Source organism: Rhinoraja longicauda, chromosome 40 (genome assembly GCF_053455715.1).
Source record: "Rhinoraja longicauda isolate Sanriku21f chromosome 40, sRhiLon1.1, whole genome shotgun sequence".
NCBI classification, from domain to species: domain Eukaryota; kingdom Metazoa; phylum Chordata; class Chondrichthyes; order Rajiformes; family Arhynchobatidae; genus Rhinoraja; species Rhinoraja longicauda.
The window spans coordinates 15,139,613-15,165,815 of record NC_135992.1 but is presented as its reverse complement, the minus strand read 5'-3'; the positions used below and the strand labels follow the sequence as shown (position 1 = coordinate 15,165,815).

Below are 26,203 nucleotides of genomic sequence, written 5' to 3'. Positions count from 1 at the left end.
GAAGATCTCGGAGAAAACCCACGCAGGTCACGGGGAGAACGTACAAACTCCGTACGGACGGCGCCCGTAGTCAGGATCGAACCTGAGCCTCCGGCGCTGCATTCGCTGTAAGGCAGCAACTCTACCGCTGCGCCACCGTGCCGCCCACAACTCTCTAGGTGAAATAGTTTTTCCTCATCTTAGTCCGAAATGGCCGACCCCTTATTCTTAAACTATGTGTGACCCCTGGTTCTGGACTCCTCGAACATCGGGAACATTTTTCCTGTCTAATCTCTTAAGACTTTTATATGTTTCTATAAGATCCCCTCTCATCCTTCTAAATTCCAGTGTATACAAGCCCAGTCAAGCCCAATTGGTAACTAACCTACATACAACTGCCTTCCCTCCCCACCCCTTCCATCTACATTGGAAGAAGGGTCCCGAACCAAAACGTTGGCTATCCATGTTCTTCAGAGATGCTGAAGTTAGACACATAAATGCTGGAGTAACTCAGGGGGACAGGCAGCATCTGTGGAGAGAAGGAATGGGTGACGTCTCGGGTCGAGACCCTTCTTCAGTCTAGCTTTTTTTTAGAAGTGTGAGGAGTCGAAGGAGAAGTTGTTAAGGGCGAGGACCAGCTCCTCTTGGCGGAGGAGAGTGTAAGTAGAGGAAGGGTCTCGATCCGAAACGTCACCCATTCCTTCTCTCCAGAGATGCTGCCCGTCCCGCTGAGTTACTCCAGCATTTTGTGTCTATCCTCGGTTTGAACCAGCACCTGCAGTTCCATCCGCCCTGTAAAGTGCGTGGGCTGTTCAGACAATTGTGACTGTGACTAAACAGTGCTAATTAACTCAATAAGAAGGAAATTAATCCCTTAACCAGTGTAACCGCCTGTTTTATGTGTCTCCACCTCCCTGGTCAGATGCAGAAGTGCCGGCTTGCTCAGAGAGTGGGAAGTTATTTACTGGACGTTTCCCCGGGGGCTGGAGGCTAGGGTTGCCAACTGTCCCATATTAGCCGGGACATCCTGTATTTTGGGCTAAATTGGTTTGTACCATATGGGACCGCCCTTGTCCCGTATTAGGCCCAGGGGGGGGGGTGCTGTAGGCCCGAACGCTGTAGGCCCGGACAGTGTATGCCTGGACACTGTAGGCCGAGGGCCGCTGTAGTCCTGGACTGTGTAGGCCCGGACAGTGTATGCCTGGACACTGTAGGCCGGGGGCCGCTGTAGTCCTGGACAGTGTAGGCCCGGACAGTGTGGTCCCGGACAGTGTGGGTCTGGACAGTGTAGGCCCGGACAGTGTAGGCCCGGACAGTGTGGGCCCGGATAGTGTGGGCCCGGACACTGTAGGCCCGGACAGTGTGGGCCCGGACAGTGTAGGCCCGGACAGTGTGGGCCCGGACAGTGTGGGCCCGGACAGTGTAGGCCCGGACAGTGTGGGCCCGGACAGTGTAGGCCCGGACAGTGTGGGCCCGGACAGTGTGGGCCCGGACAGTGTGGGCCCGGACAGTGTGGGCCCGGACAGTGTGGGCCCGGACAGTGTGGGCCCGGACAGTGTGGGCCCGGACAGTGTGGGCCCGGACAGTGTGGGCCCGGACACTGTGGGCCCGGACAGTGTGGGCCCGGACAGTGTGGGCCCGGACAGTGTGGGCCCGGACAGTGTGGGCCCGGACAGTGTGGGCCCGGACAGTGTAGGCCCGGACAGTGTGGGCCCGGACACCCGGAGGCCTAACAGAGGTTGCGTAGCAACCCACCTCCAGGCCCGTGCGGCTGCCATTGGTAGAGCGGGAGCACGTGGCCGCTGGCTGGGTGAGGTTACTTGGGGCGCGGGGCGGTGACGTCACCTTGTCCCCTATTTGGGAGTGAGGAAGTTGGCAACCCTACTGGAGGCCCACATTCTGATAGAGTCACAGAGCACGGAAACCGGCCCTTCGGCCCAACTTGCCCACCCCACCATGATGGTGCAGAAGTGTGAAAACGCACAGCTCCTGAATCAGGGACAGTTTCTTCCCAGCTGTTATCAGGCAACTGAACCATCCTACCACAACCAGAGAGCATTCTTGGATTACTATCTACCGTATCGGAGACCCTCGGACTATCTTTGATCAGATTTTACTGGCTTTATCTTGCAATGAACATTATTCCCTGATCATGTATCTATACAATGTAAATTGCTCGATTGTAATCATGTATGGTCTTTCCGCTGACTGGTTAGCACGCAACAAAAGCTTTTTACTGTACCTCAGTACACGTGACAATGAACTAAACCGAACTGAAACCATGATCTGGTTCTTGATTCCCCTACTTTGGGTAAAAGATTTTGTGCATTCTTCAGTTTGAAGAAGGGTCTCGACCCGAAACGTCAACTATTCCTTGACTCCACAGATGCTGCCTGACCCGCTGAGTTACTCCAGCACTCTGTGAAACGTCACCTATCCATGTTCTCCACAGATGCTGCCTGACCCGCTGAGTTACTCCAGCTTTTTGTGTCTGTTTTTGTGCATTCACTCTATTTATTCTCCTCATGACTTTATAAACCTTTCTAAGATCATCCCTCACCCTCCTGCGCTCCAAAGTATAAAGTCCTAGCCTGCCCATCCCTCACCCTATAGCTCAGACCCTCAAGTCCATAAGTGATGGGAGCAGTATTAGGCCATTCGGCCCATCAAGTCTACTTAGGGGTGCCAACTATCGCACTCCCAAATAAGGGACAAGGTGATGTCACCGCCCAGCGCCCCATGTGACCTCACCCAACCAGCGGCCACGTGCTCCCGCTCCTCCAATGGCGGCCGCCCGGGCCGGGAGGCGGGTTGCTACGCAACCTTCGTAAAGCAGCGCCTGGGCCTCTGGGCCTACGCTACCCGGGCCTACACTGTCTGGGCCTACGCTGTCCGGGCCTGCACTGTCCGGGCCTACACTGTCTGGGCCTACAGTGCCCTCCGGGCCTACACTGTCTGGACCGACAGCGTCCGGGCCTACAGCGCCCCCTGGGCCTAATACGGGACAAGGGCGGTCCCGTATGGGACAAACCAATTTAACCCAAAATACGGGATGTCCCGGCTAATACGGGACAGTTGGCAACCCTAAGTCTACTCCACCATTCAATCATGGCTGATCTATCTCTCCCTCCTAACCCCATTCTCCTGCCTTCTCCCCATAACCCCTGACACCTGTACTAATCAAGAATCTATCTATCTCTGCCTTAAAAATACCCACTGACTTGGCCTCCTGCCAACATTCTTGTAAATCTTCCCTCCACTCACTTCAATCTGAATGGCTTCTGTCCCAGTGCAGGGTGACCAAGACTGAACACCAAAAATACTCCAAATGCCGCCCCACTAATGTCTTGTACAACTGTAACATAACATCCCAACTTCCATACTCAATTACAGACACAAAACGCTGGGGTAACCCAGCGGGTCAGGCAGCATCTGTGGAGAGAAGGAACAGGTGACGTTTCAGATCGGGACCCTTCTTCAGACTGAGCATTTAGTTCTCCACTCAAGTCCCTGGCTGATGAAGACTAGTGCACCAAGCCAACTTCAGCCCAGCCAGATCTACCTGTGACAACACTCTCACACAACTCTGTCATTGGAATTGCCTGCTTAGCTCCTTCTGTTTTAATTTTAGTTTTAGAGATACCAGGAAACAGGCCCTTCGGCCCACCTGGTCCGCGCCGACCAGCGATTCCCACACACTAACACTATCCTACACACACTGGGGACAATTTTTACATTTACCAAGCCAATTAACCTACTAACCTGCACGTCTTTGGAGTGTGGGAGGAAATCGAAGATCTTGGAGAAAACCCACGCAGGTCATGGGGAGAACGTACAAACTCCGTACAGACGGCGCCCGTAGTCAGGATGGAACCCGGGTCTCCGGCGCTGCATTCGCTGTAAGGCAGCAACTCTACCGCTGCGCCACCGTGACTGTTCTACTGCATTCTCCAAATTCCATCCTCATAAACCTCCACTCCTTCCAGCTTAGACAATAGATAATAGGTGCAGGAGAAGGTCATTCGGCCCTTCGAGCCTGTACGCACCGCCATTCAATGTGATTGTGGCTGATCATTCTCAATCAGTACCCCGTTCCTGCCTTCTCCCCATACCCCCTGACTCCGCTATCCTTAAGAGCTCTATCTAGCTCTCTCTTGAATGCATTCAGAGAATTGGTTTAAGGTGAGCAGCGAAAGATTGAATAGAAACCTGAGGGGTAACTCTTTCACACAACGGGTGGTGGGTGTATGGAAGGAGCTGCCGGAGGAGGGAGTTGAGGAAATGTCTTGAAGAAATTGTTAGACAGGTACATGGATAGGACAGGTTTATGGTGCGAAAGCAGGCAGGTGGGACTAGTATAGATGGGGCATGCTGGCCGGTATGGGCAAGTTGGGTCGAAGTGCCTGTTTCCGCACTGTATCACTCTCTGTATCTCTGTATCTCTGTGTCTCTGTGCCCCTGTGTCCCTGTGTCTCTGTGTCCCTGTGTCTCTGTGTCTCTGTGCCCCTGCCTCTGTGTCTGGAACTCTGTGTCTCTGTGACTCTGTGTGTCTAACTTTGTCTCTGTGTCTCTGTGTCTCTGTGTCTCTGTGTCTCTGTGTCCCTGTGTCCCTGTGTCTCTGTGTCTCTGTGTCCCTGTGTCTCTGTGTCCTGTGTCTCTGTGTCTGGAACTCTGTGTCTCTGTGACTCTGTGTGTCTAACTTTGTCCCCGTGTCCCTGTGTCCCTGTGTCCCTGTGTCTCTGTGTCTCTGTGTCCCTGTGTCTCTGTGTCTCTGTGTCCCTGTGTCCCTGTGTCTCTGTGTCTCTGTGTCTCTGTGTCCCTGTGTCCCTGTGTCCCTGTGTCTCTGTGTCTCTGTGTCCCTGTGTCTCTGTGTCTCTGTGTCTCTGTGTCCCTGTGTCCCTGTGTCCCCGTGTCCCCGTGTCCCCGTGTCCCCGTGTCCCCGTGTCCCCGTGTCCCCGTGTCCCCGTGACTCCGTGTCTCCGTGTCTCCGTGTCTCCGTGTCCCCGTGTCCCCGTGTCTCCGTGTCCCTGTGACTCCGTGTCTCCGTGTCTCCGTGACTCCGTGTCTCCGTGTCTCCGTGACTCCGTGTCTCCGTGTCTCCGTGTCTCCGTGTCTCCGTGTCTCCGTGTCTCCGTGTCCCTGTGTCTCCGTGTCTCCGTGTCTCCGTGTCTCCGTGTCTCCGTGTCTCTGTGTCCCTGTGTCTCCGTGTCTCTGTGTCTCTGTGTCCCTGTGTCTCTGTGTCCCTGTGTCTCTGTGTCTCTGTGTCCCTGTGTCTCCGTGTCTCTGTGTCTCTGTGTCCCTGTGTCTCTGTGTCCCTGTGTCTCTGTGTCCCTGTGTCTCCGTGTCTCCGTGTCTCTGTGTCCCTGTGTCTCCGTGTCTCTGTGTCCCTGTGTCCCTGTGTCTCCGTGTCTCTGTGTCTCTGTGTCCCTGTGTCTCTGTGTCCCTGTGTCTCTGTGTCCCTGTGTCTCCGTGTCTCCGTGTCTCTGTGTCCCTGTGTCTCCGTGTCTCTGTGTCTCTGTGTCCCTGTGTCTCCGTGTCTCTGTGTCCCTGTGTCTCTGTGTCTCTGTGTCCCTGTGTCTCTGTGTCCCTGTGTCTCTGTGTCCCTGTGTCTCCGTGTCTCCGTGTCTCTGTGTCCCTGTGTCTCCGTGTCTCTGTGTCCCTGTGTCCCTGTGTCTCCGTGTCCCTGTGTCTCTGTGTCCCTGTGTCTCTGTGTCCCTGTGTCTCTGTGTCCCTGTGTCTCCGTGTCTCCGTGTCTCTGTGTCCCTGTGTCTCCGTGTCTCTGTGTCTCTGTGTCCCTGTGTCTCCGTGTCTCTGTGTCTCCGTGTCTCCATGTCTCCGTGTCTCTGTGTCCCTGTGTCTCCGTGTCCCTGTGTCTCCGTGCTCTGTGTCCCTGTGTCTCCGTGTCTCCGTGGCTCTGTGTCCCTGTGTCCCTGTGTCTCCGTGTCTCTGTGTCTCTGTGTCCCTGTGACTCTGTGCCGACTCCCAAGGACATTGTGACCTTACCGACGCGTTGTAAAGTATCACAAGAGTGGATAGAGCAGAGGCATGTGGTGTAATAGTAACGTGTGAGGTTCGACTGAATTCTTCAATAATGTTTCTTTTGTTTTTCACGTTGCAGCGAGAAGCTTTTGAAACCCAGCGGCAGGTCCATCTATGGTGAGTGGCGTCTCGCTCTCCCGTGTAACAGTTGTCCACGAGTAAACACAGAAACATAGAAAACAGGTGCAGGAGGAGGCCATTCAGCCCTTCGAGCCAGCACCGCCATTCAATATGATCATGGCTGATCATCCACAATCAGTACCCCGTTCCTGCCTTCTCCCCACATCCTTGATTCCGTTAACCCTAAGAACTAAATCCAACTCTCTCTTGAAAACATCCAGTGAATTGGCCTCCACTGCCTTCTGTGGCAGAGAATTCCACAACTCTGGGTCAAAAAAACTGTTGCCTTATCTCAGTCCTAAATGGCCTCCCCCCTTATTCATAAACTGTGTGTGGCCCCTGGTTCTGGACTCCCCCAACATGGGGAACGTTTTTCCTGCAGCTAGCCTGTCCAATCCTTTAAGTATTTTATATGTTTCTCTAAGATTCCCTCCATCCTTCTAAACTCCAGTGAATACAAGCCCAGTCGACCCATTCTTTCATCAAGAAGGAGAGGGAGAGGTATTACAAATCAAAGGTATGAATATTGAAGATCGACGATAACCTCACATTTATCCACATTATATTGCATCTGCCATGCATTTGCCCACTCGCCTAATCTATCCAAGTCACTCTGCAGCCTCCTAACATCCTCATCGCAGCTAACACTGCCACCCAGCTTCGTGTCATCCACAAACTTAGAGATGTTGCATTCAATTCCCTCGTCCAAATCATTAATATACACTGTAAATAACTGGGGTCCCAGCACTGAGCCTTGCGGTACCCCACTAGTCACTGCCTGCCATTCCGAAAAGGACCCGTTTATTCCTACTCTTTGCTTCCTGTCCGTCACCCTACGAGAGAGAGAGAGATTTATTCACAAAATGCTGGAGTAACTCAGCAGGTCAGGCAGCATCTCGGGAGAGAAGGGAGGAATGGGGAGAGAGAGAGAGAGACTGACGCACACAGCCCAGACGGCCTGAGACCAATGGCACTCACGGGGTTAATCTCTAACTCGAGCCCTGCCCAATCTAATGGAGCAGGTGATGAAATCATTCACCTGCTAACCGCTGAGGAACTTCCTACTGAAGGCAAGTGGAATTTCTCACTACGTGCGAAGGCAGGTTTAAGCAGTGGCAGGGAACGACGGCCTCTGGGCTCGCTGAACCCCCTAACTCGCGCCAGGTAAGGGTTCAAAGTCGATCAGGACGTGTTTCGCTCAGTGCTGGAGTTGTTCCTGAGGGAGAGGGTGAGTGGGAGCACTGGTAGCCTTGCCTGTGACCTCTTGTCTGTTCGGTGCGTTTAGGGTGGGGTGTGACTCAGGCATGTCGTTAGCCAGAAGACAGACACAAAATGCCGTCGTAACTCAGCGGGTCAGGCAGCATCTCTGGAGAGAAGGAATGGGTGATGTTTCAGGTCGAGACCCTTCTTCAGACTGACCCTTCAGACCCTTCAGAATGGGCGACAATAGAAAATAGGTGCAGGAGGAGGCCATTCGGCCCTTCGAGCCAGCACCGCCATTCAATGTGATCATAGCTGATCATTCTCAATCAGTACCCCGTTCCTGCCTTCTCCCCATACCCCCTGACTCCGCTATCCTTAAGAGCTCTATCCAGCTCTCTCTTGAATGCATTCAGAGAATTGGCCTCCACTGCCTTCTGAGGCAGAGAATTCACAGATTCACAACTCTCTGAGTGAAAAAGGTTTTTCCTCATCTCCGTTCTAAATGACCCACCCCTTATTCTTAAACTGTGGCCCCTGGTTCTGGACTCCCCCAACATTGGGAACATGTTTCCTGCCTCTAACGTGTCCAACACCTTAATAATCTTACATGTGATGTTTCGGGGTCGAGACCCTTCTTCAGACTGAGATCGACTCAGTCACCCATTCCTTGTCTCCAGAGACGCTGCCTGTCCCGCTGAGTTACTCCAGCGCTTTGTGTCCATCTTCGGTTTAAACCAGCACCTGCGTTTCCTTCCTACACATCTTGTTGCCAGAATTTCTTCCTGTTCTTTACGATCCAGGGAATTCCAAGCCTTTATCCAGGCTGCTTCCCTGCTAAGCCCCTCACAGCAGAGAGGAGAGGGATAGGCTGAACACGTCTGGTGAATGGTCTCTGGTTGTTGCTCACGTTTGGTTTAGTTTAGCGATACAGCGCAGAAACAGGCCCTTCGGCTCACCAAGTCCGCGCCGACCAGCGATCCCCGCACACTAGCACTACCCTAGACACACACACACTAGGGACAATTTACACTTATACCAAGCCAATTAACCCACAAACCTGCACGTTTCTTGCCATAGAGGGAGTACAGAGAAGGTTCACCAGATTGATCCCTGGGATGGCAGGACTTTCATATGAAGAAAGACTGGATAGACTCGGCTTGTACTCGCTGGAATTTGGAAGATTGAGGGGGGATCTTATAGAAACTTACAAAATTCTTAAGGGGTTGGACAGGCTAGATGCAGGAAGATTATTCCCAATGTTGGGGAAGTCCAGAACAAGGGGTCACAGTTTAAGGATAAGGGGGAAGTCTTTTAGGACCAAGATGAGAAAGTTTTTTTTCACACAGTGTGGTGAATCTGTGGAATTCTCTGCCACAGAAGGTCATTGAGGCCAGTTGATTGGCTATATTTAAGAGGGAGTTAGATGTGGCCCTTGTGGCTAAAGGGATCAGGGGGTATGGAGAGAAGGCAGGTACGGGATACTGAGTTGGATGATCAGCCATGATCATATTGAATGGCGGTGCGTACAGGCTCGATGGGCCGAATGGCCTACTCCTGCACCTATGTTTCTATGTTTCTATGTCATTGGAGTGTGGGAGGAAACCGAAGATCTCGGCGAAAACCCACGCAGGTCACGGGGAGAACGTACAAACTCCGTACAGACGGCGCCCGTAGTCAGGATCGAACCCCGGTCTCTGGCGCTGTGAGGCAGCAACAGTGGGGTGGTAACAGCTGCCATCCTGGGTGCTCTGATTTTGTACACCTCTACAAGATCACCCCTCAGTCTCCTACGCTCCAAGGAATAACGTCCCAGCGTGCCCAACCTCTCCCTGTAGCTCAGGCCCTCGAGTCCTGGCAACATCCTCGTAAACCTTTCTGCACTCTTTCCAGCTTAAAAACTCCTTGGAGCTGGAAGGTGAATAATCAGTCACAGGTTTGGAAGTTAATTGGCTTGGTATAGTTGTAAATTGTCCCTGGAGTGTGTAGGGTAGTGTTAGTGTGCGGGGATCGCCGGTCAGCACAGACTCGGTGGGCCGAAGGGCCTGTTTCCGCACTGTATCTCTAAACTAAACTAAACTATATGTGTAGGAAGGAACTTGAGTTAAACTAAGCTCATCCAAATCTGTCCTCGCAACCCTCTCCCTGTTGCTAACACCCTCCAATCGAGACCCTTCTCCGACCCGAAACGTCACTCGTTCCTTCTCTCCAGAGATGCTGCCTGTCCCGCTGAGTTACTCCAGCAATTTGTGTCTGTCCTCTGTTTGAGCCAGCATCTGCAGTTCCTTCCTGCACCAATCTGTCCATCGTTGTGGATCAAACCTCATCTGCAGCCTTTCCAACTCGAGGTGGAGGGTGGAGGGGGAGCGAGGGGGTGGGGGAGAGGGTGAGGGGGTGGGGAGGGAGCGGGGAGGGGGTGGAGAGGGAGTGAGGGGGTGGGGAGGGGTCGAGGGGGTGGGGAGGGGGTGAGGTGGAGAGAGAGCGGGTGGAGAGGGAGCGGGGGGGAGTGGGGAGGGAGTGGGGAGGGAGCGGGGAGGGGGAGAGGAAGTGAGGGGGTGGGGAGGGGGAGGGAGGAAGCGGGGAGGGGAGAGGGAGTGAGGGGGTGGGGAGGAGTCGAGGGGGTGGGGAGGGGGTGTGGGTGGGGAGGGGGTGGGGAGGGGGTGGGGAGGGGGTGGGGAGGGGGTGGAGAGGGAGTGAGGGGGTGGGGAGGGGTCGAGGGGGTGGGGAGGGGGTGGAGAGGGAGTGAGAGGGTGGGGAGGGGTCGAGGGGGTGGGGAGGGGGTGAGGGGGTGGGGAGGGGGTGAGTGGGGAGGGGGAGGGAGGGAGGGGAGAGGGAGTGAGGGGGTGGGGACGGGGGTGAGGGGGTGGGGGAGGGAGCCGGGAGGGGGTGGAGAGGGAATGAGGGGGTGGGAGGGGGTGAGGTGGAGAGAGAGCGGGTGGAGAGGAGCGGGGGGGGGAGTGGAGAGGGAGGGGAGGGGGTGGAGAGGGAGGGGAGGGGGTGGAGAGGGAGTGAGGGGGTGGAGAGGGAATGAGGGGGTGGAGAGGGAGGGAGGGGGTGGAGAGGGAGGGAGGGGGTGGAGATGGAGTGAGGGGGTGGGGAGGGGGGAGAGGGAGTGAGGAGTGGAGAGGGAGCAAGGGGGTGGGGAGGGGGAGATGGAGTGAGGGGGTGGGGAGGGTGGAGAGGGGGGAGATGGAGTGAGGGGGTGGGGAGGGGGAGTGAGGGGGCGGGGGGGGGAAGAGGGAGCAGGGAGAGGGAATGCAAGTCCCCGCCCTGTGTAGCAACAGCACAGGTCTCGGTGATATCAGTGCCTGCCCTTCGCACCGAGAGGATCCTGCCATTCCAGTTCCACAGCTTTGACTGTGGAGGCCAAGCGCCACTCCCACTCTAAGTTCTCTCTCGGTCGCTAATACCTTGTAGTTAATGACAGACATATAGGGAGGATGAACGAAATACCTGCCACCTCTCCAGGTCTGTGTTAGGTGAATAATGAAAGGCCCGGATAGAGTGGATGTGGAGAGGATGTTTCTACTGGTTGAAGGTACACAACGACCTGCTTCTCGCCATCGACACCGGCTCCTTCTCGACCTCAGCGCAGCGTTCGATACAGTGGACCGCACCATCCTTATTGACCATCGAATGGCGGGGTTGGCGTTGATGGCTGGTTCGTTTCCTACCTCAAAAATAGGAGTTTCTCCCTCAACATAGGCCATTATTCCTCTTCCCCAGCTAACCTCTCCTGCGGGGTTCCACAAGGCCCCATCCTAGGCCCCATTCTCTTCTCTATGTACATGCTCCCCCTCGGCCAGATCATTCAAAGGCCCGGCATTTCTTTCCACCCCGTGCGTTTGACACACAGCTTTATCTCCCCCTGAAACCCAACAACCGGTCACATTTAATCAGCCTCATGCACTGTCTTGAGGATATAAAACGTTGGATGGCACAGAACTTCCTTCAGCCAGGAAGATTGTTCCGATGTTGGGGAAGTCCAGAACAAGGGGTCACAGTTTAAGGATAAGGGGGAAGGTCTTTTAGGACCGAGATGAGAAAGTTTTTTTTCACACAGAGAGTGGTGAATCTGTGGAATTCTCTGCCACAGAAGGTAGTTGAGGCCAGTTCATTGGCTATATTTAAGAGGTAGTTAGATGTGGCCCTTGTGGCTAAAGGGATCAGGGGGTATGGAGAGAAGGCAGGTACGGGATACTGAGTTGGATGATCAGCCATGATCATATTGAATGGCGGTGCAGGCTCGAAGGGCCGAATGGCCTACTCCTGCACCTATTTTCTATGTTTCTATGTTTCTAGTCAAACCGCATGTCAAAAACCTTGGCGTGATATTTGACTCTGCATTAAGGTTTGACAAGCAAGTCAACGCTGTGGTAAAAGCCAGCTTCTTCCAACATCGTACCATAGCTAAAATCAAACCGTTCCTCCAATTTGACGACATTGAAAAAATCATCCACGCATTCATTTCCTCCCGTCTAGACTACTGTAACTCCCTATACACTGGGATCAGCCAATCATCCCTGTCCCGCCTGCAACTGGTCCAAAACGCCACAGCGAGACTCCTGACGGGTACCCGTAAAAGGGACCACATCACCCCGATTCTGGCCTCTCTCCACTGGCTCCCTGTACGGTACAGAATCAACTTCAAGCTCCTCCTATTCACGTATAAAGCCCTAAATGGACATTCCCCCCCCCCACATCAAAAATCTTCTAACCCCCCTCTCTAACTCCAGGTCCCCAGGTCGGCCGACTTGGGGCTACTCACTATCCCGCGGTCTAGGCTTAAGCTCAGGGGTGACCGTGCTTTTCGGACGCAGTTCCGAGACTGTGGAACAGCATCCCTCTCCCCATCAGAACTGCCCCCTCCATCCACTCCTTTAAGTCCAGGCTCAAAACCTATTTCTACTCCCTAGCATTTGAGGCTCATTGAGGAGGCGCTGTGAACTGTTTATGTATGTGCTGTTATGTTTGAGTGCCATTGCATGTTCGTTCTTAGTACCTGAACTGATGTACAGCACTTTGGTCAACGTGGGTTGTTTTTAAATGGGCTATACAAATAAAATTGACTTGACTTGACTTGACTCGAGGGAGAGTCTAGGACCAGAGGGCACGGCCTCAGAATTAAAGGACGTTCCTTTAGAAAGGAGACGAGGAGGAATTTATTTTGTCAATCTGTGGAATTCATTGCCACAGACGGCCGTGGAGGCCAAGTCAGTGGATATTTTTAAGGTGGAGATTGATTAGTGCGGGTGTCAGGGGTTATGGGGAGAAGGCAGGAGAATGGGGTTAGGAGGGAGAGATAGATCAGCCATGATTGAATGGCGGAGTAGACTTGATGGGCCGAATGGCCTAATCCAGCTCCTAGAACTCGTGAAGGTACAGAAGGCGGCAGGGTGGGCGGTAGTAGCTGGTTTTACGACAAGGCCTTATCTCCAACGGGCTCTCGTTGCCCGGCCAATGAACCGACGTGGCACCGGCCAGGAATGCTCCTCAACACTTTCCCTTTTTGGCTTCGCAGAGCAGAGGAAGAAATACTCCAACACCAACTTCATCATGGAAGACCGCTCTCAGTACCACGTCAACGTGAGTGCCCGCGTCTTTCGTTCCGAGGGCCCGCGGGGGTGGGGGGGTGGCCATGCGACGGATGCGGGAACCTTGGGTCGAAACGGCGGCGCAGCAGGTGGAACCGCTGCCTCACGGCGCCAGGGACCCGGCTTCCATCCCGTCCTCCGTGCGGAGTTTGCACGCTCTCCCCGTGACCGCGTGGGTTTCCTCCCACATCCCGAAGTAGATGTTAGACTTGCAGAGCAGAAGGAAACGGTGGCGCAGCGGTAGAGTTGCTGCCTCACAGCGCCGGAGACCCGGGTTCGATCCCGACTACGGGCGCCGTCTGTACGGAGTTTGTACGTTCTCCCCGTGACCTGCGTGGGTTTTCTCCGAGATCTTCGGTTTCCTCCCACACTCCAAAGACGTACAGGTTTGGAAGGTTAATTATCATATCATATCATATATATACAGCGTGGAAACAGGCCTTTTCGGCCCACTAAGTCCGCGCCGCCCAGCGATCCCCGCACACTAACACTATTAACACTATCCTACACACACTAGGGACAATTTTTACATTTACCCAGCCAATTAACCTACATACCTGTACGTCTTGGCTTGGTAAATGTAAAAACTGTCACTAGTGTGTGTAGGACAGAGTTAATGTGCGGGGATCGGTGGGCGGCGCGGACTCGGTGGGCCGAAGGGCCTGTTTCCTCGCTGTATCTCTAAACGAAACAGGCCCTTCGGCCCACCGAGTCCGTGCCGAGCTGTGATCCCCGCACACTAACCAACACATACACACTCGAGGGACAATTTTACAACCTACCGAAACTCATTAACCTGTGTGCAGGGTTTGAAGGTTAATTGGCCTCTAAATTGCCCCGGGTGTTTCGGGAGGAGCCAAATCCTGCCCACACCGCCCAACATGTCCCATCTACACTAGTCCCACCTCCCTGCGTTTGGCACATATCCCTCCAAACCTGTCCAATGCATGTACCTGTCCAACTGTTTGTTAGATGTCGAAATAGTACCTGTTTCAAACACCTCCTCCAGCAGCTCGTTCCTTACGCCCTTCGTGTGTAAAAAAAAAGTTATTATCCCTCAGGTGCCTATTAAATCTTTTCCTCCTCTCTGTAAACCTATGTCCTTTGGTTCTCGATTCCCCTACTCTGGGCAAGAGACTCTGTGCGTTGACCCAATCTATTTCTCACATGATTTAATACACCTCTGTACGATCACCCCTCATCAATAGACAATAGACAATAGGTGCAGGAGTAGGCCATTCGGCCCTTCGAGCCAGCACCACCATTCAATGTGGTCCTCTTAATGTTTTGAGTCGGGACCCTCCTTCAGACTGATAGAGATTCAGAGTGGCACAGCGCAAAAACTGGCCCTTCGGCCCAACTTGCCCATGCTGAACAACATGCCCCATCTACACTATTCCCACCTGCCTTCATTTGGCCCATATCCCTCTAAGCCTGTCCTATCCAAGACCCTGTCCAGTTGCGATAGTACCTGCCTTCTCTACCCCCTCTGTAAGATCACCCCTCATCCTCCTGCGCTCTAATGAATGAAGTCCCTGCCTGCCCGACCTCACCCTGTAGCTCGAGTCCTGGCAACATCCTCGTAAATCTTCTCTGCACCCTTTCCAGCTTAGAGCCATCCAGCCTATAGCGCTTTAGAGTTTAAACTTCAGAGAGTCAGGGTGGAAACGGGCCCTTCCACACCCTTCCAGCTCTCCAGATTGTCTTTTAGCGCAGGGCAGCAAGGGGTGTCTCGACCCGAAACGTCACCCATTCCCTCCTCTCTCCACAGATGCTGCCTGACCCGCTGAGTTACTCCAGCGCTCTGTGAAACGTCACCTATCCATGTTCTCCACAGATGCTGCCTGACCCGCTGAGTTACTCCAGCGCTCTGTGAAACGTCACCTATCCATGTTCTCCACAGATGCTGCCTGACCCGCTGAGTTACTCCAACTTTTTTTTTTTAGAGATACAGCGCAGAAACAGGCCCTTCGGCCCACCGGGTCCGCGTCGCCCAGCGACCCCCGCACATTAACACTATCCTACACACACTAGGGATAATTTTTACATTTGCCCAGCCAATGAACCTACAAACCTGTACGTGTTTGGAGTGTGGGAGGAAACCGAAGATCTCGGAGAAAGCCCACGCAGGTCACGGGGAGAACGTACAAACTCCGTACAGACGGCGCCCGTAGTCAGATTCGAACCTGAGTCTCCGGCGCTGCATTCGCTGTAAGGCAGCAACTCTACCGCTGCGCCACCGTGCCGCCCTGTTTGTGTGTGTCTCCCTCCCAACCCTTCCCCTTGTTCCCGGCAGCATCTGGCCACCTTCCCCCTGGGCCCAGGCGAGGAGACCCAGACGGTGGACGAGTCCATCAAGAAGCTGAAGAACATGGACAGCAAGGGACGGATCTGGACCCAGGACATGCTGTTGCAGGTCAACACCTTGGCCGTCAGCCTGGTGGACATCGAGTCCAAGGTAGGTCACCATCAAAGATACTAGAGGAGCAAGATGGACCACTCCGTCAAAATCGCCTAGTACGCAAAGGAGCGTAACGTCCGCCATTTTAGTAAGCAAACCCTGCGACACCCGCCATTTTAGTAAGCAAAACCTGCAACGTCTGCCATTTTAGTAAGCAACCCCCGCCTCTCGCGGTGTAATCAGTGTTTTGGGGGAACAGTATGTGTGATGATACCATTAAAATGCAGAATATATCTCATCTATCAACTCACAGATTGTTGTTATTTTTATTTTTTAATGTTTCTGCAAGTTTCTGCCTACTAAAATGGCGCCGTGACGCACTACGGTTTTTAGGGTCGAGTGGTCTATCTTGCTCCTCTAGTATCTTTGGTCACGATCGTCCATGGGGGGGGGGGGGGGGGTATGACTGACATTGCCAGTGGTGGGCCAGATGTTGAAGGTGGTGGTGAGTTTACTGCTGTCCTTTAACGCACACCTCCAGATTCAGGGACAGTTTCTTCCTGGCTGTTATCAGGCAACTGAACCATCCCACCACAACCAGAGAGCAGTGCTGAACTACTATCTACCTCATTGGTGACCCTTGGACTATCCTTGATCGGACTTTTCTGGCTGACTGGTTAGCGCGCAACAAAAGCTTACAGATTATCCTCCAACATTTCCGTCACCTCCAACGGGACCCCACCACTGGCCACATCTTCCCATCCCCTCCCCTCTCTGCGTTCCGCAGAGACCGTTCCCTCCGTAACTCCCTGGTCCACTTGTCCCTTCCCACCCAAACCACCCCATCCCCAGGCACTTTCCCCAGCAACCGCAGGAGATGCAACACCTGTCCCTTTACCTCCCCCTTCGACTCCATCCAAGGACCCAAACAGTCTTTCCAGGTGAGGCAGAGGTTCACCTGCACCTCCTCCAACCTCATCTATTGCATCCGCTGCTCCAGATGTCAAATTCTCAACATCGGCGAGACCAAACGCAGGCTCGGCGATCGCTTCGCTCCACACCTTCGCTCAGTCCGCCTTAACCAACCTGATCTCCCGGTGGCTGAGCACTTCATCTCCCCCTCCCACTCCCAGTCTGACCTTTCTGTCATGGGCCTCCTCCAGTGCCATAGTGAGGCCCACCGCAAATTGGAGGAACAGCACCTCATATTTCGCTTAGGCAGCTTACAGCCCAGCGGTATGAACATCAACTTCTCCAACTTTAGATAGTTCCTCTGTCCCTCTCTTCCCCTCCTCCTTCCCAGATCTCCCTCTATCTTCCTCTCTCCACCTATATCCTTCCTTTGTCCCGCCCCCCCGACATCAGTCTGAAGAAGGGTCTCGACCCGAAACGTCACCCATTCCTTCTCTCCTGAGATGCTGCCTGACCCGCTGAGTTACTCCAGCATTTTGTGTCCACCTTCGATTTTGAACCAGCATCTGCAGTTTTATAGACAATAGACAATAGGTGCAGGAGGAGGCCATTCGGCCCTTCGAGCCAGCACCGCCATTCAATGTGATCATGGCTGATCATTCTCAATCAGTACCCCCCCGTTCCTGCCTTCTCCCCATACCCCCTGACTCCGCTATCCTTAAGAGCTCTATCTAGCTCTCTCTTGAAAGCATTCTGAGAATTGGCCTCCACTGCCTTCTGAGGCGGAGAATTCCACAGATTCACAACTCTCTGACTGAAAGAGATTTTCCTCGTCTCCGTTCTAAATGGCCTACCCCTTATTCTTAAACTGTGGCCCCTGGTTCTGGACTCCCCCAACATTGGGAACATGTTTCCTGCCTCTAACGTGTCCGTTTTGTTTCCTGCACAATGATTTATCACCGATCTGTTTTCCGACTGTGTTTCTCTCAGGAGGAGCTGGAGAAGTACCCACTGTTGGCCATCGAGCGCTGCGAGTCGCTGCTGGATAACTGGAGGTACAACTCCATCCTGATCCTGGTCTCCCAGGAAGCCCAGCAGACCAAACCTGACGTCCACTTCTTCCAGTGCTCGGAGGTCGGGGTGAGTGTCTGAGAGAGGGGTCGGTGGACGCAGCAGGGAGGAGTGAGGGTGGGGGGGGGACTGAGGGTGGGGGGGGCCAGGGCGATCCGGGCAGGCAGATGGCACCACTCTGCGTGGGTTTTCTCCCCGTGACCTGCGTGGGTTTTCTCCGGGTGCTCCGGTTTCCTCCCGCACTCCACCATGGGGCAGGTCGTGTAGGGAAATAACTGCAGATGCCGGTACAAATCGAATCCAGCTGTACCTGCATGCCAACTTTCAGTGGCTGGTGTAAGAGGTCTCCCTGTACTTCCCCCTTACCTAACCTAACTGCATTGAGATAATATTGAAGAAGTGTCTGGTGTAAAAGGTCTCCCTGTACTTCCCCCTTACCTAACCTAACTGCATTGAGATAATATTGAAGAAGTGTCTCGACCATTCCTTCTCTCCAGAGATGCTGCCCGTCCCGCTGAGTTACTCCAGCATTTTGTGTCCATCTTTGGTGTAAGTCAGCCTCTGCAGTTCCTTCCTACACAATGATCCAGTCTACATTTTCCTCGATATCCATCCCCTTTGATGTCTCGTTTTCACACCTTACACTTCCCTGTCTCTGTGTCTCCCTCTCCCCTGACTCTCAGTCTGAAGAAGGGTCTCGACCCGAAACGTCGCCCATTCCTTCTCTCCTGAGATGCTGCCCGACCCGCTGAGTTACTCCAGCATTTTGTGATACCTACATATTCCGCCATATTGCCTTCATTGGAGTCTGTGGCAATCTCTCATTAGCTCACGATAGACGCACAAAGCTGGAGTAACTCAACGGGACAGGCAGCATCTCTGGAGAGAAGGAATGGGTGACGTTTTTAGGTCGAGACTCTTCTTCTGAGGTGGTCACAGATATGACTGAAGAGCGCCAAGGAGCCAGTTCTGATAGAGTTTGATAATTACTCCTACCTCTCTCTCCCTGACAAATGGAAAGGAGAAACTCGTTTTCAAACTTCCCCCTTTACAAATATTTATTCAGTTCTCTATTGGAGGTTCCTGCTGTGTTGTTTCGAAAGTGTCAGACTCCTGTTCTCGACCTGGAACATCACCCATTCACAGCGCCAGAGACCCAGGTTTGATCCTGACTACGGGCGCTGTCTGTACGGAGTTTGTACATTCTCCCCGTGACCTGCGTGGGTTTTCTCCGGGTGCTCCGGTTTCCTCCCAGACTCCCAAGACGTACAGATTTGTAGGTTAATTGGCTTCGGTAAAATTGCAAATTGTCCCCTCGTGTGTGTTGTATAGTGTTAATGTGCGGGGATCGCTGGTCGGCGCGGACTCGGTGGGCCGAAGGGCCTGTATCCAGAATGTGGGGGGGGGTCACACAGTTTAAGAATAAGGGGTCGGCCATTTAGGACTGAGATGAGAAAAAACCTTTTCACCCAGAGGTTTGTGAATCTGCAGAATTCTCTGCCACAGAAGGCAGTGGAGGCCGATTCACTGGATGTTTTCAAGAGAGAGTTGGATTTAGCTGTTAGGGCTAACGGAATCAAGGGATATGGGGAGAAAGCAGGAACGGGGTATTGATCTTGGATGATCAGCCATGATCGTATTGAATGGCGGTGCTGGCTCGAAGGGCTGAATGGCCTCCTCCTGCACCTATATTTCGAATTTCAAATTTAGAAGGATGAGAGGGGATCTTATCGAAACATATAAGATTATTAAGGGGTTGGACACGTTAGAGGCAAGAAACATGTTCCCGATGTTGGGGGAGTCCAGAACCAGGGGCCACAGTTTAAGAATAAGGGGTCGGCCATTTAGAACGGAGATGAGGAAAAACTTTTTCAGTCAGAGAGTTGTGAATCTGTGGAATTCTCTGCCTCAGAAGGCAGTGGAGGCCAATTCTCTGAATGCATTCAAGAGAGAGCTAGATAGAGCTCTTAAGGATAGTGGAGTCAGGGGGTATGGGGAGAAGGCAGGAACGGGGTACTGATTGAGAATGATCAGCCATGATCACATTGAATGGTGGTGCTGGCTCGAAGGGCTGAATGGCCTCCTCCTGCACCTATATTTCGATGTTTCTATGTTTCTATCTCGAAACTAAACTAAAAATGCAATGCGCCCAAGTGTTTGACCGTTGCCCTGACCTGGTGTCTCGTTGTAGGCTGACCTGATCAAGTCGGACATTAACGCCGCCATCACGGACATGAGGAGTGGGAGGGCTGAGAGGCCCAGCGCTCTCAGGTGAGTCCCTGCAAGATGCCGCGACATCTTCTGCCTGAGTATCTGATGTTCAAACGTCTATCAGGCGCAGAAGTGTGGAAACGCACAGCTCCAGATCCAGGGACACTTTCTTCCCAGGCAACTGGACCATCCCACCAGAACCAGAGAGCACTGATAGGAAGGTTTAGAGGGCAATGGGCCAAACGTGGGCAAATGGAACTAGCTTAGATGGAGCTTCCAGGTCGGCATGGATGAGGATGGGCCGAAGGGCCTGTTTCCGTGCTGCCTAACACAAATGTACTACGAATGCTATTGATTAGTACGGGTGTCAGGGGTGGTGGGGAGAAGGCAGGAGAATGTGGGTGAGAGGGAGAGATAGATCAACCTTGAGGGAGGGGGGGGGGGGGGTGGTCTCGGAGGGGTGGGGTGCTCCACAAACTGCGGAGCATCCTGGACAATACAGCCCACCCCCTCCATGACACACTGGTCAACCTGAGGGGCACCTTCAGCAACAGACTGGTCCCACCAGGACACAGCATAGAACGCCACAGGAGATCCTTCTTCCCTGGGACTATCAAACTGTACAACCCCTCTCCCTTCTGTCGTGGGGTAGACTGACTCCCCTCTCCTCCCCCCCCCCCCCCCAATCTTTGCACATCCCCCATCCTCCCCATTCGCCACTTTAATTTCACGTTTCATGTATCTTGCTGCGTTTTTATGACTGTTGGCAGATCAATTTCCCTGCTGGGGTCGATAAAGTTCTATCGTATCGTGTCGTATGATCGAATGGCGCAGTAGGCTTGATGGGCCGAATGGCCTAGTCCCGCTCCTGGAATTTATGAAGGAAGCCGGCATGAGAACAAAGGGCCGAAGGGCCTCCTGCCGTTATTGCCCAGTGTAATCCGTTCCTGTTCCGCTTTGCTTTTCAGATTGAATCAGGAGAGGATAAATGAACAGAACTCCCCTTCCCCACCCTTGTCGAATTCCCCTTCCCCAAAGTTGGCTCCCAAAGCCCCAATCACCTTCAACCCCTTGATCACGAGTCAAGGCTCCTCATCTGCCCCTCCATCTCCAACAGGAACGTCTGACCTCACTGGTAAGCAACGCGCTCATTTCAGTTCTTCCAGTCTGAAGAAGGGTCTCGACCCGAGACGTCACCCATTCCTTCTCTCCAGAGATGCTGCCTGAACCTGCTGAGTTACTCCAGCATTTTGTGGCTACCTTCATCTCTTCCAGCGATCTCCCCATCTATCGCTCTCTGTGATCTGATAATCTGTTTTAGTTATTTTTTATACTTTAGACTTTAAACGTTGTGTTCCTGTGCTGTTATTGCAATGGAGGGATATAGACCAAGTGCAGCTGAGGAGATGAGTTTGACTTTGGAGATACATAGAAAATAGGTGCAGGAGGAGGCCATTCGGCCCCTTCGAGCCAGCACCGCCATTCATTGTGGTCATGGCTGATCATCCACAATCAGTAACCCGTGCCTGCCTTCTCCCCATAACCCTTGATTTCGCTAGCCCCTAGAACTCTATCTAACTCTCTTTTAAATTCATCCAGTGAATCGGCCTCCACTGCCCTCTGTGGCAGAGAATTCCACAAATTCACAACTCTGGGTGGACAAAGTTGCTTCTCACCTCAGTTTTAAATGGCCTCCCCTTTATTCTTAGACTGTGTGTGGTCCCTGGTTCTGGACTCCCCCAACACTGGGAACATTTTTCCTGCATCTAGCTTGTCCAGTCCTTTTATAATTTTGTACGTTTCTATAAGTAAATATACGTTTCTATACGTTTCAACAGTGAATTGCTTCCTCTTGTTTGGAATCAACTGTAGTTCAATGATAGCACTCCCCTCGAAGAAAGAATCCTTGCATTATTCAGGCATTTGAGTTTCCAGATCTAAGTTCCCTCGATGAAAAATAGATGACCATTTGAAGAAACACGAGGAACATCACCAAGATGGCCAATTATTATTAATCATCACTCCATAATTACAACATTATTATGTTGTTCATTTTGTAATAACAAGGAACAGCAGATGCTGGCTTACCAAGGAAAGACACACAACAGCGCGGAATCAGGCCCTTCGGCCCACCGAGTCCGCGCCGCCCAGCGATCCCCGCACATTAACACTATCCTACACCCACTAGGGTCAATTTTTACATTTACCCAGTCAATTAACCTATATACCTGCACGTCTTTGGAGTGTGGGAGGAAACCGAAGATCTCGGAGAAAACCCACGCAGGTCACGGGGAGAACGTACAAACTCCGTACAGACGGCGCCCGTAGTCAGGATTGAACCTGAGTCTCCGGCGCTGCATTCGCTATAAGGCAGCAACTCTACCGCTGCGCCACCGTGCTGCCCTAGGGGGCAATTTGCAGAAGGGCGATTAACTTACAAACCCGCACGTCTTTGGAGTGTGGGAGGAAACAGTGGGAACATGCAAACTCCACACAGACAGCACCCGAGGTCAGGACCGAACCCGGGCCTCCGGCGCGGTGAGGCAGCAGCCCTGCCCGCTGTGCCACCGTGCCACCCCTAAAGCATACACTCTCCAAATTCTTTGACTGCCAACAGCAACCATCTTTTCAACAGAAATCTCCCCCGTCTTGGAGAGGGTGCAGAGGAGATTTATTAGAATGTTGCCTGGGTTTCAGCACTTAAGCTACGGAGAGAGGTTGAACAGGTTGGGTCTTTATTCTTTGGAGCATAGAAGGTTGAGGGGGGACTTGATAGAAGTTTTTAAAATCTTAAGAGGGACGGACAGAGTTGACGTGGGTAGGCTTTTCCCTTTGAGAGTGGGGAAGATTCCAACAAGGGGACATAACTTCAGAATTAAGGGACAAAAGTTTAGGGGTAACATGAGGGGTAACTTCTTTACTCAGAGGATGGTGGCTGTATGGAATGAGCTTCCGGTGGAAGTGGTGGAGGCAGGCTCGATTTTATTATTTAAGAGTAAATTGGATAGGTATATGGATAGGAGGGGATTGGAGGGTTATGGTCTGAGAGCAGGTAGATGAGACTAGGTCAGAGAAAGTGGCCGGCGTGGACTGGTAGGGCCGAACGGGCCTGTTTCCGTGCTGTAATTGTTATATGGTTATATGGTTATATGGTCTTCCCACCAATGTTAGACAGAGCTCTTAAGGATAGCGGAATCATGGGGTACAGGGAGAAGGCAGGAACGGGGTACTGATTGCGGATGATCACAGTGAATGGCGGTGCTGGCTCGAAGGGCCGAATGGCCTACTCCTGCACCTATTGTTTATTGTCTATTGGAGACCCGTCATTTAATAAATTACTGCTCCTTCTGCCATCTATTTAGTTCAACAATAAACGTAGAACTTTAATCTGCAAAATTCAATTGATGGATCTTCGGGCCGAGCTGCTGCCTCACAGCGCCAGAGACCCGGGTTCCACCCCGACCGCGGGCGCTGTCTGTACGGAGTTTGTACGTTCTCCCCGTGACCCACGTGGGTTTTCTCCAAGATCTCCGGTTTCCTCCCACACTCCAAAGACGTGCGGGCTTGTAGATTAATTGACTCGGTAAAATTGTAAATTGTCCCTAGTGCGTGTGTGTGTGGGATAGTACTGGTGTGCGGGGGTCGCTGGTGGGCGCGGACTCGGTGGGCCGAAGGGCCTGTTTCCGCGCGGCATCTCTAACGTCTAAAGTTAAACTCATCTCCTCAGCTGCACGTGATCCATATACCTCCATTCAGTCTGAAGAAGGGTCTCGACCGGAAACGTCACCCATTCCTTCTCTCCCGAGATGCTGCCTGACCCGCTGAGTTACTCCAGCATTTTGTGAATAAATCCCTCCATTACAATGATGGAACAGAACAGCATAGGAACAGGCCCTTCGGCCCTTCTCCGTCCCCATCACAAGCCATATGTTCCCCCTGATGGTCCTCAGATTGGGGCTACTGCCAGAAGAGACCAACGAGGGGTGGGCCTTCAGTGAATCCGACGTCGATCTCCCCTTCCAACTTGGGTTGAAGTCAACGCTTGGGTCTGAAGAAGGGCCTCGACCCGAAACGTCGCCCGTTCCTTCTCTCCAGAGATGCTACCCGTCCCGCTGAGTTACTCCAGCACTTTGCGTCTACCTTCGGTACGAAAAACCCCCCCAGCTTCCGCCGTTCATTCACACACACTTGGGTCTCGTTGCAGATTCGAACGAGGCTGCCAGGACCGGGGTGGACACGGTGGACACGGTGGAACTCAAGATGGTGCGCGACGTGGTGAGTCCCATCGCTGGCGTCCAGAAGGTTGAGAGGGATTTCTTTTTGAGACGTACAAAATCGTAAAAGGGCCGGGCAAGCTAGATGCAGGAAAAACGTTCCCGATGTTGGGGGAGTCCAGAACCAGGGGCCACGCACAGTCTAAGTCCATTGGTGGAGCGGGAGCACGTGGCCGCTGGATGGGTGAGGTCACGTGGGGCGCGGGGCGGTGATGTCACCCTTTGTCCCGTATTTGGGAGTGAGGAAGTTGGCAACCCTCCTAATATGGGACAAGGGCGGTCCCGTACGGGACAAACCAATTTAGCCCAAAATACGGGATGTCCCGGCTAATACGGGACAGTTGGCAACCCTCGTCTCCCTATCTGTTCACCCTCTCTATTCCCCTTGTGGTTTTATACACCTCTCTATAAGATCAACCCTAATCCTCCTGCTCTCCAAAGAATAAAATGTAGCTCAGGCCCTCGAATCCTGATAATAGACAATAGACAATAGGTGTTGGAGGAGGTCCTTCGGCCCTTCGAGCCTGTACGCACCACCATTCACCGTGATCATGGCTGATCATCCATAGTCAGTACCCCGTCCCTGCCTTCTCCCCATACCCCCTGACTCCGCTATCTTTAAGAGCTCTATCCAGCTCTCTCATGAAAGCATCCAGGGAATTGGCCTCCACTGCCTTCTGAGGCAGAGAGTTCCACAGATTCACAACTCTCCGAGTGAACAAGTATTTACTCACCTCCGTTCTAAATGGCCGACCCCTTATTCTTAAACCGTGGCCCCTGGTTCGGGACCCCCCCCCAACGTCGGGAACATGTTTCCTGCCTCTAGCTTGCAGGCACTATCAAAGCATTTATATCACAGGGCAGGTTTGGAGGGATATGGGCCAAACGCGGGCAGGTTGGACGAGTGCAGATGGGACCTGTTGGCCGGTGTGGGCAAGTTGGGCCGATGGGCCTATCTCTGCACCATCTTTGTAAGTCTTTTATGCACTCTCTCCAATTTTGTTGGCATCAGGCAGGGTGAAAGTTGGAACATTTGGACCATTTAGTTGGCTCAGAGGTCAGCTGCCTCTTAATTATCTTCCAATTTGGCTTCTTAAGCTTTTCAGTCTTTGTCACGCAGGTCTAAGTGGTCATAAGGTCGTAAGGGATAGGAACAGAATTAGGCAGTTCGGCCCATCAAGTCTACTCCGCCATTCAATCATGGCTGGCTGATCTATCTCTCCCTCCTAACCCCATTCGCCTGCCTCCTCCCCTGACACCCGTACTAATCAAGAATCTATCTCTGATAAGAATTGAGTCCGAAGAAGGGTCTCGACCCGAAACGTCACCCATTCCTTCTCATCAGAGATGCTGCCTGTCCCGCTGAGTTACTCCAGCATTTTGTGTCTATCTTCGATTTAAACCAGCATCTGCAGTTCTTTCCTGCGCACAAGAATCTATCTATCTCTGCCTTACAAATATCCACTGACTTGTCCTCCACAGCCTTCAGTGGCAATGAGTCCCACAGATTCACCACCCTCTGACTAAAGAAATTCCTCCTCATCTCCTTCCGAAAGGAACGTCCTTTAATTCTGAGGCTGTGCCCTCTGGTCCTAGACTCTCCCACTAGTGGAAACATCTTCTCCACATCCACTCTATCCAGGGCTTATCCAAGACATATTGACTATGGATTTTGAGGGGACGGGAGGTTTTGTGTGTGAGGTGGTTCCTGGTGTATGTTGTGAACAGTTCGGCCCTGAGTTGAGAGTCCTACCCCATCCCCTGGACTGTGCCCCACTCCGTTCGGTCGGCACGGTGGCGCAGCGGTAGAGTTGCTGCCTTATAGCGCTTGCAGCTCCAGAGACCCGGGTTCGATCCCGACTACGGGCGCCGTCTGTACGGAGTTTGCACGTTCTCCCCGTGACCTGCCTGGGTTTTCTCCGAGATCTTCGGTTTCCTCCCACACTCCAAAGACGTACAGGTTTGTAAGTTAATTGGCTTAGTCCAAGTGTAAAATTGTCCCTAGTTTGTGTAGGATAGTGTTAGTGTGCGGGGATCGCTGGTCGGCACGGACTCGGTGGGCCGAAGGGCCTGTGAACGCGCTGTATCTCGAAACTAGTCTAAGCTGGAGATGACGCTACAAGAGGAATCTTGTGACCAGAGACCCCTGGAAGTGCAGACGCTGGAAGCTTGAGCAAATCGCGTGACCGGATGGCGGAGTCGACTCGACGGGCCGAATGGCCTAATTCCGCTCCTATGACTTATGATCTTATGACCCTCCAGATGATCTTGAACCACACGTTCGACGATATCGAGAGCTTCATGTCCCGGCTCCAGAAGACCGCTGAGGCCTTCAAGGTTCTGGACCAGCGGAAGAAGGGCCGAATGGGCAGAAAGAAAAGCGTCAAGGAAAGCGGAGGTAG

The 26,203-nt window shown here is 52.9% G+C and overlaps 1 protein-coding gene across 2 annotated transcripts in view; it reads left to right on the top strand.

Annotated features, from left to right (window-relative positions):
- LOC144611333 (epidermal growth factor receptor kinase substrate 8-like protein 1) overlaps positions 1-26,203 on the top strand; it is a 49,917-nt gene that overhangs the window by 3,198 nt on the left and 20,516 nt on the right. The window contains exons 3-10 of one of the 2 annotated variants that reach the window (XM_078430392.1): positions 6,098-6,135; positions 12,860-12,924; positions 15,229-15,390; positions 17,236-17,385; positions 19,508-19,587; positions 20,496-20,662; positions 23,732-23,802; positions 26,064-26,199. In XM_078430392.1, the coding sequence (XP_078286518.1) occupies positions 6,098-6,135; positions 12,860-12,924; positions 15,229-15,390; positions 17,236-17,385; positions 19,508-19,587; positions 20,496-20,662; positions 23,732-23,802; positions 26,064-26,199 (869 nt within the window). The remainder of the gene's footprint in view (positions 1-6,097; positions 6,136-12,859; positions 12,925-15,228; positions 15,391-17,235; positions 17,386-19,507; positions 19,588-20,495; positions 20,663-23,731; positions 23,803-26,063; positions 26,200-26,203) is intronic. The other variant, XM_078430393.1, reaches the window with a different exon arrangement.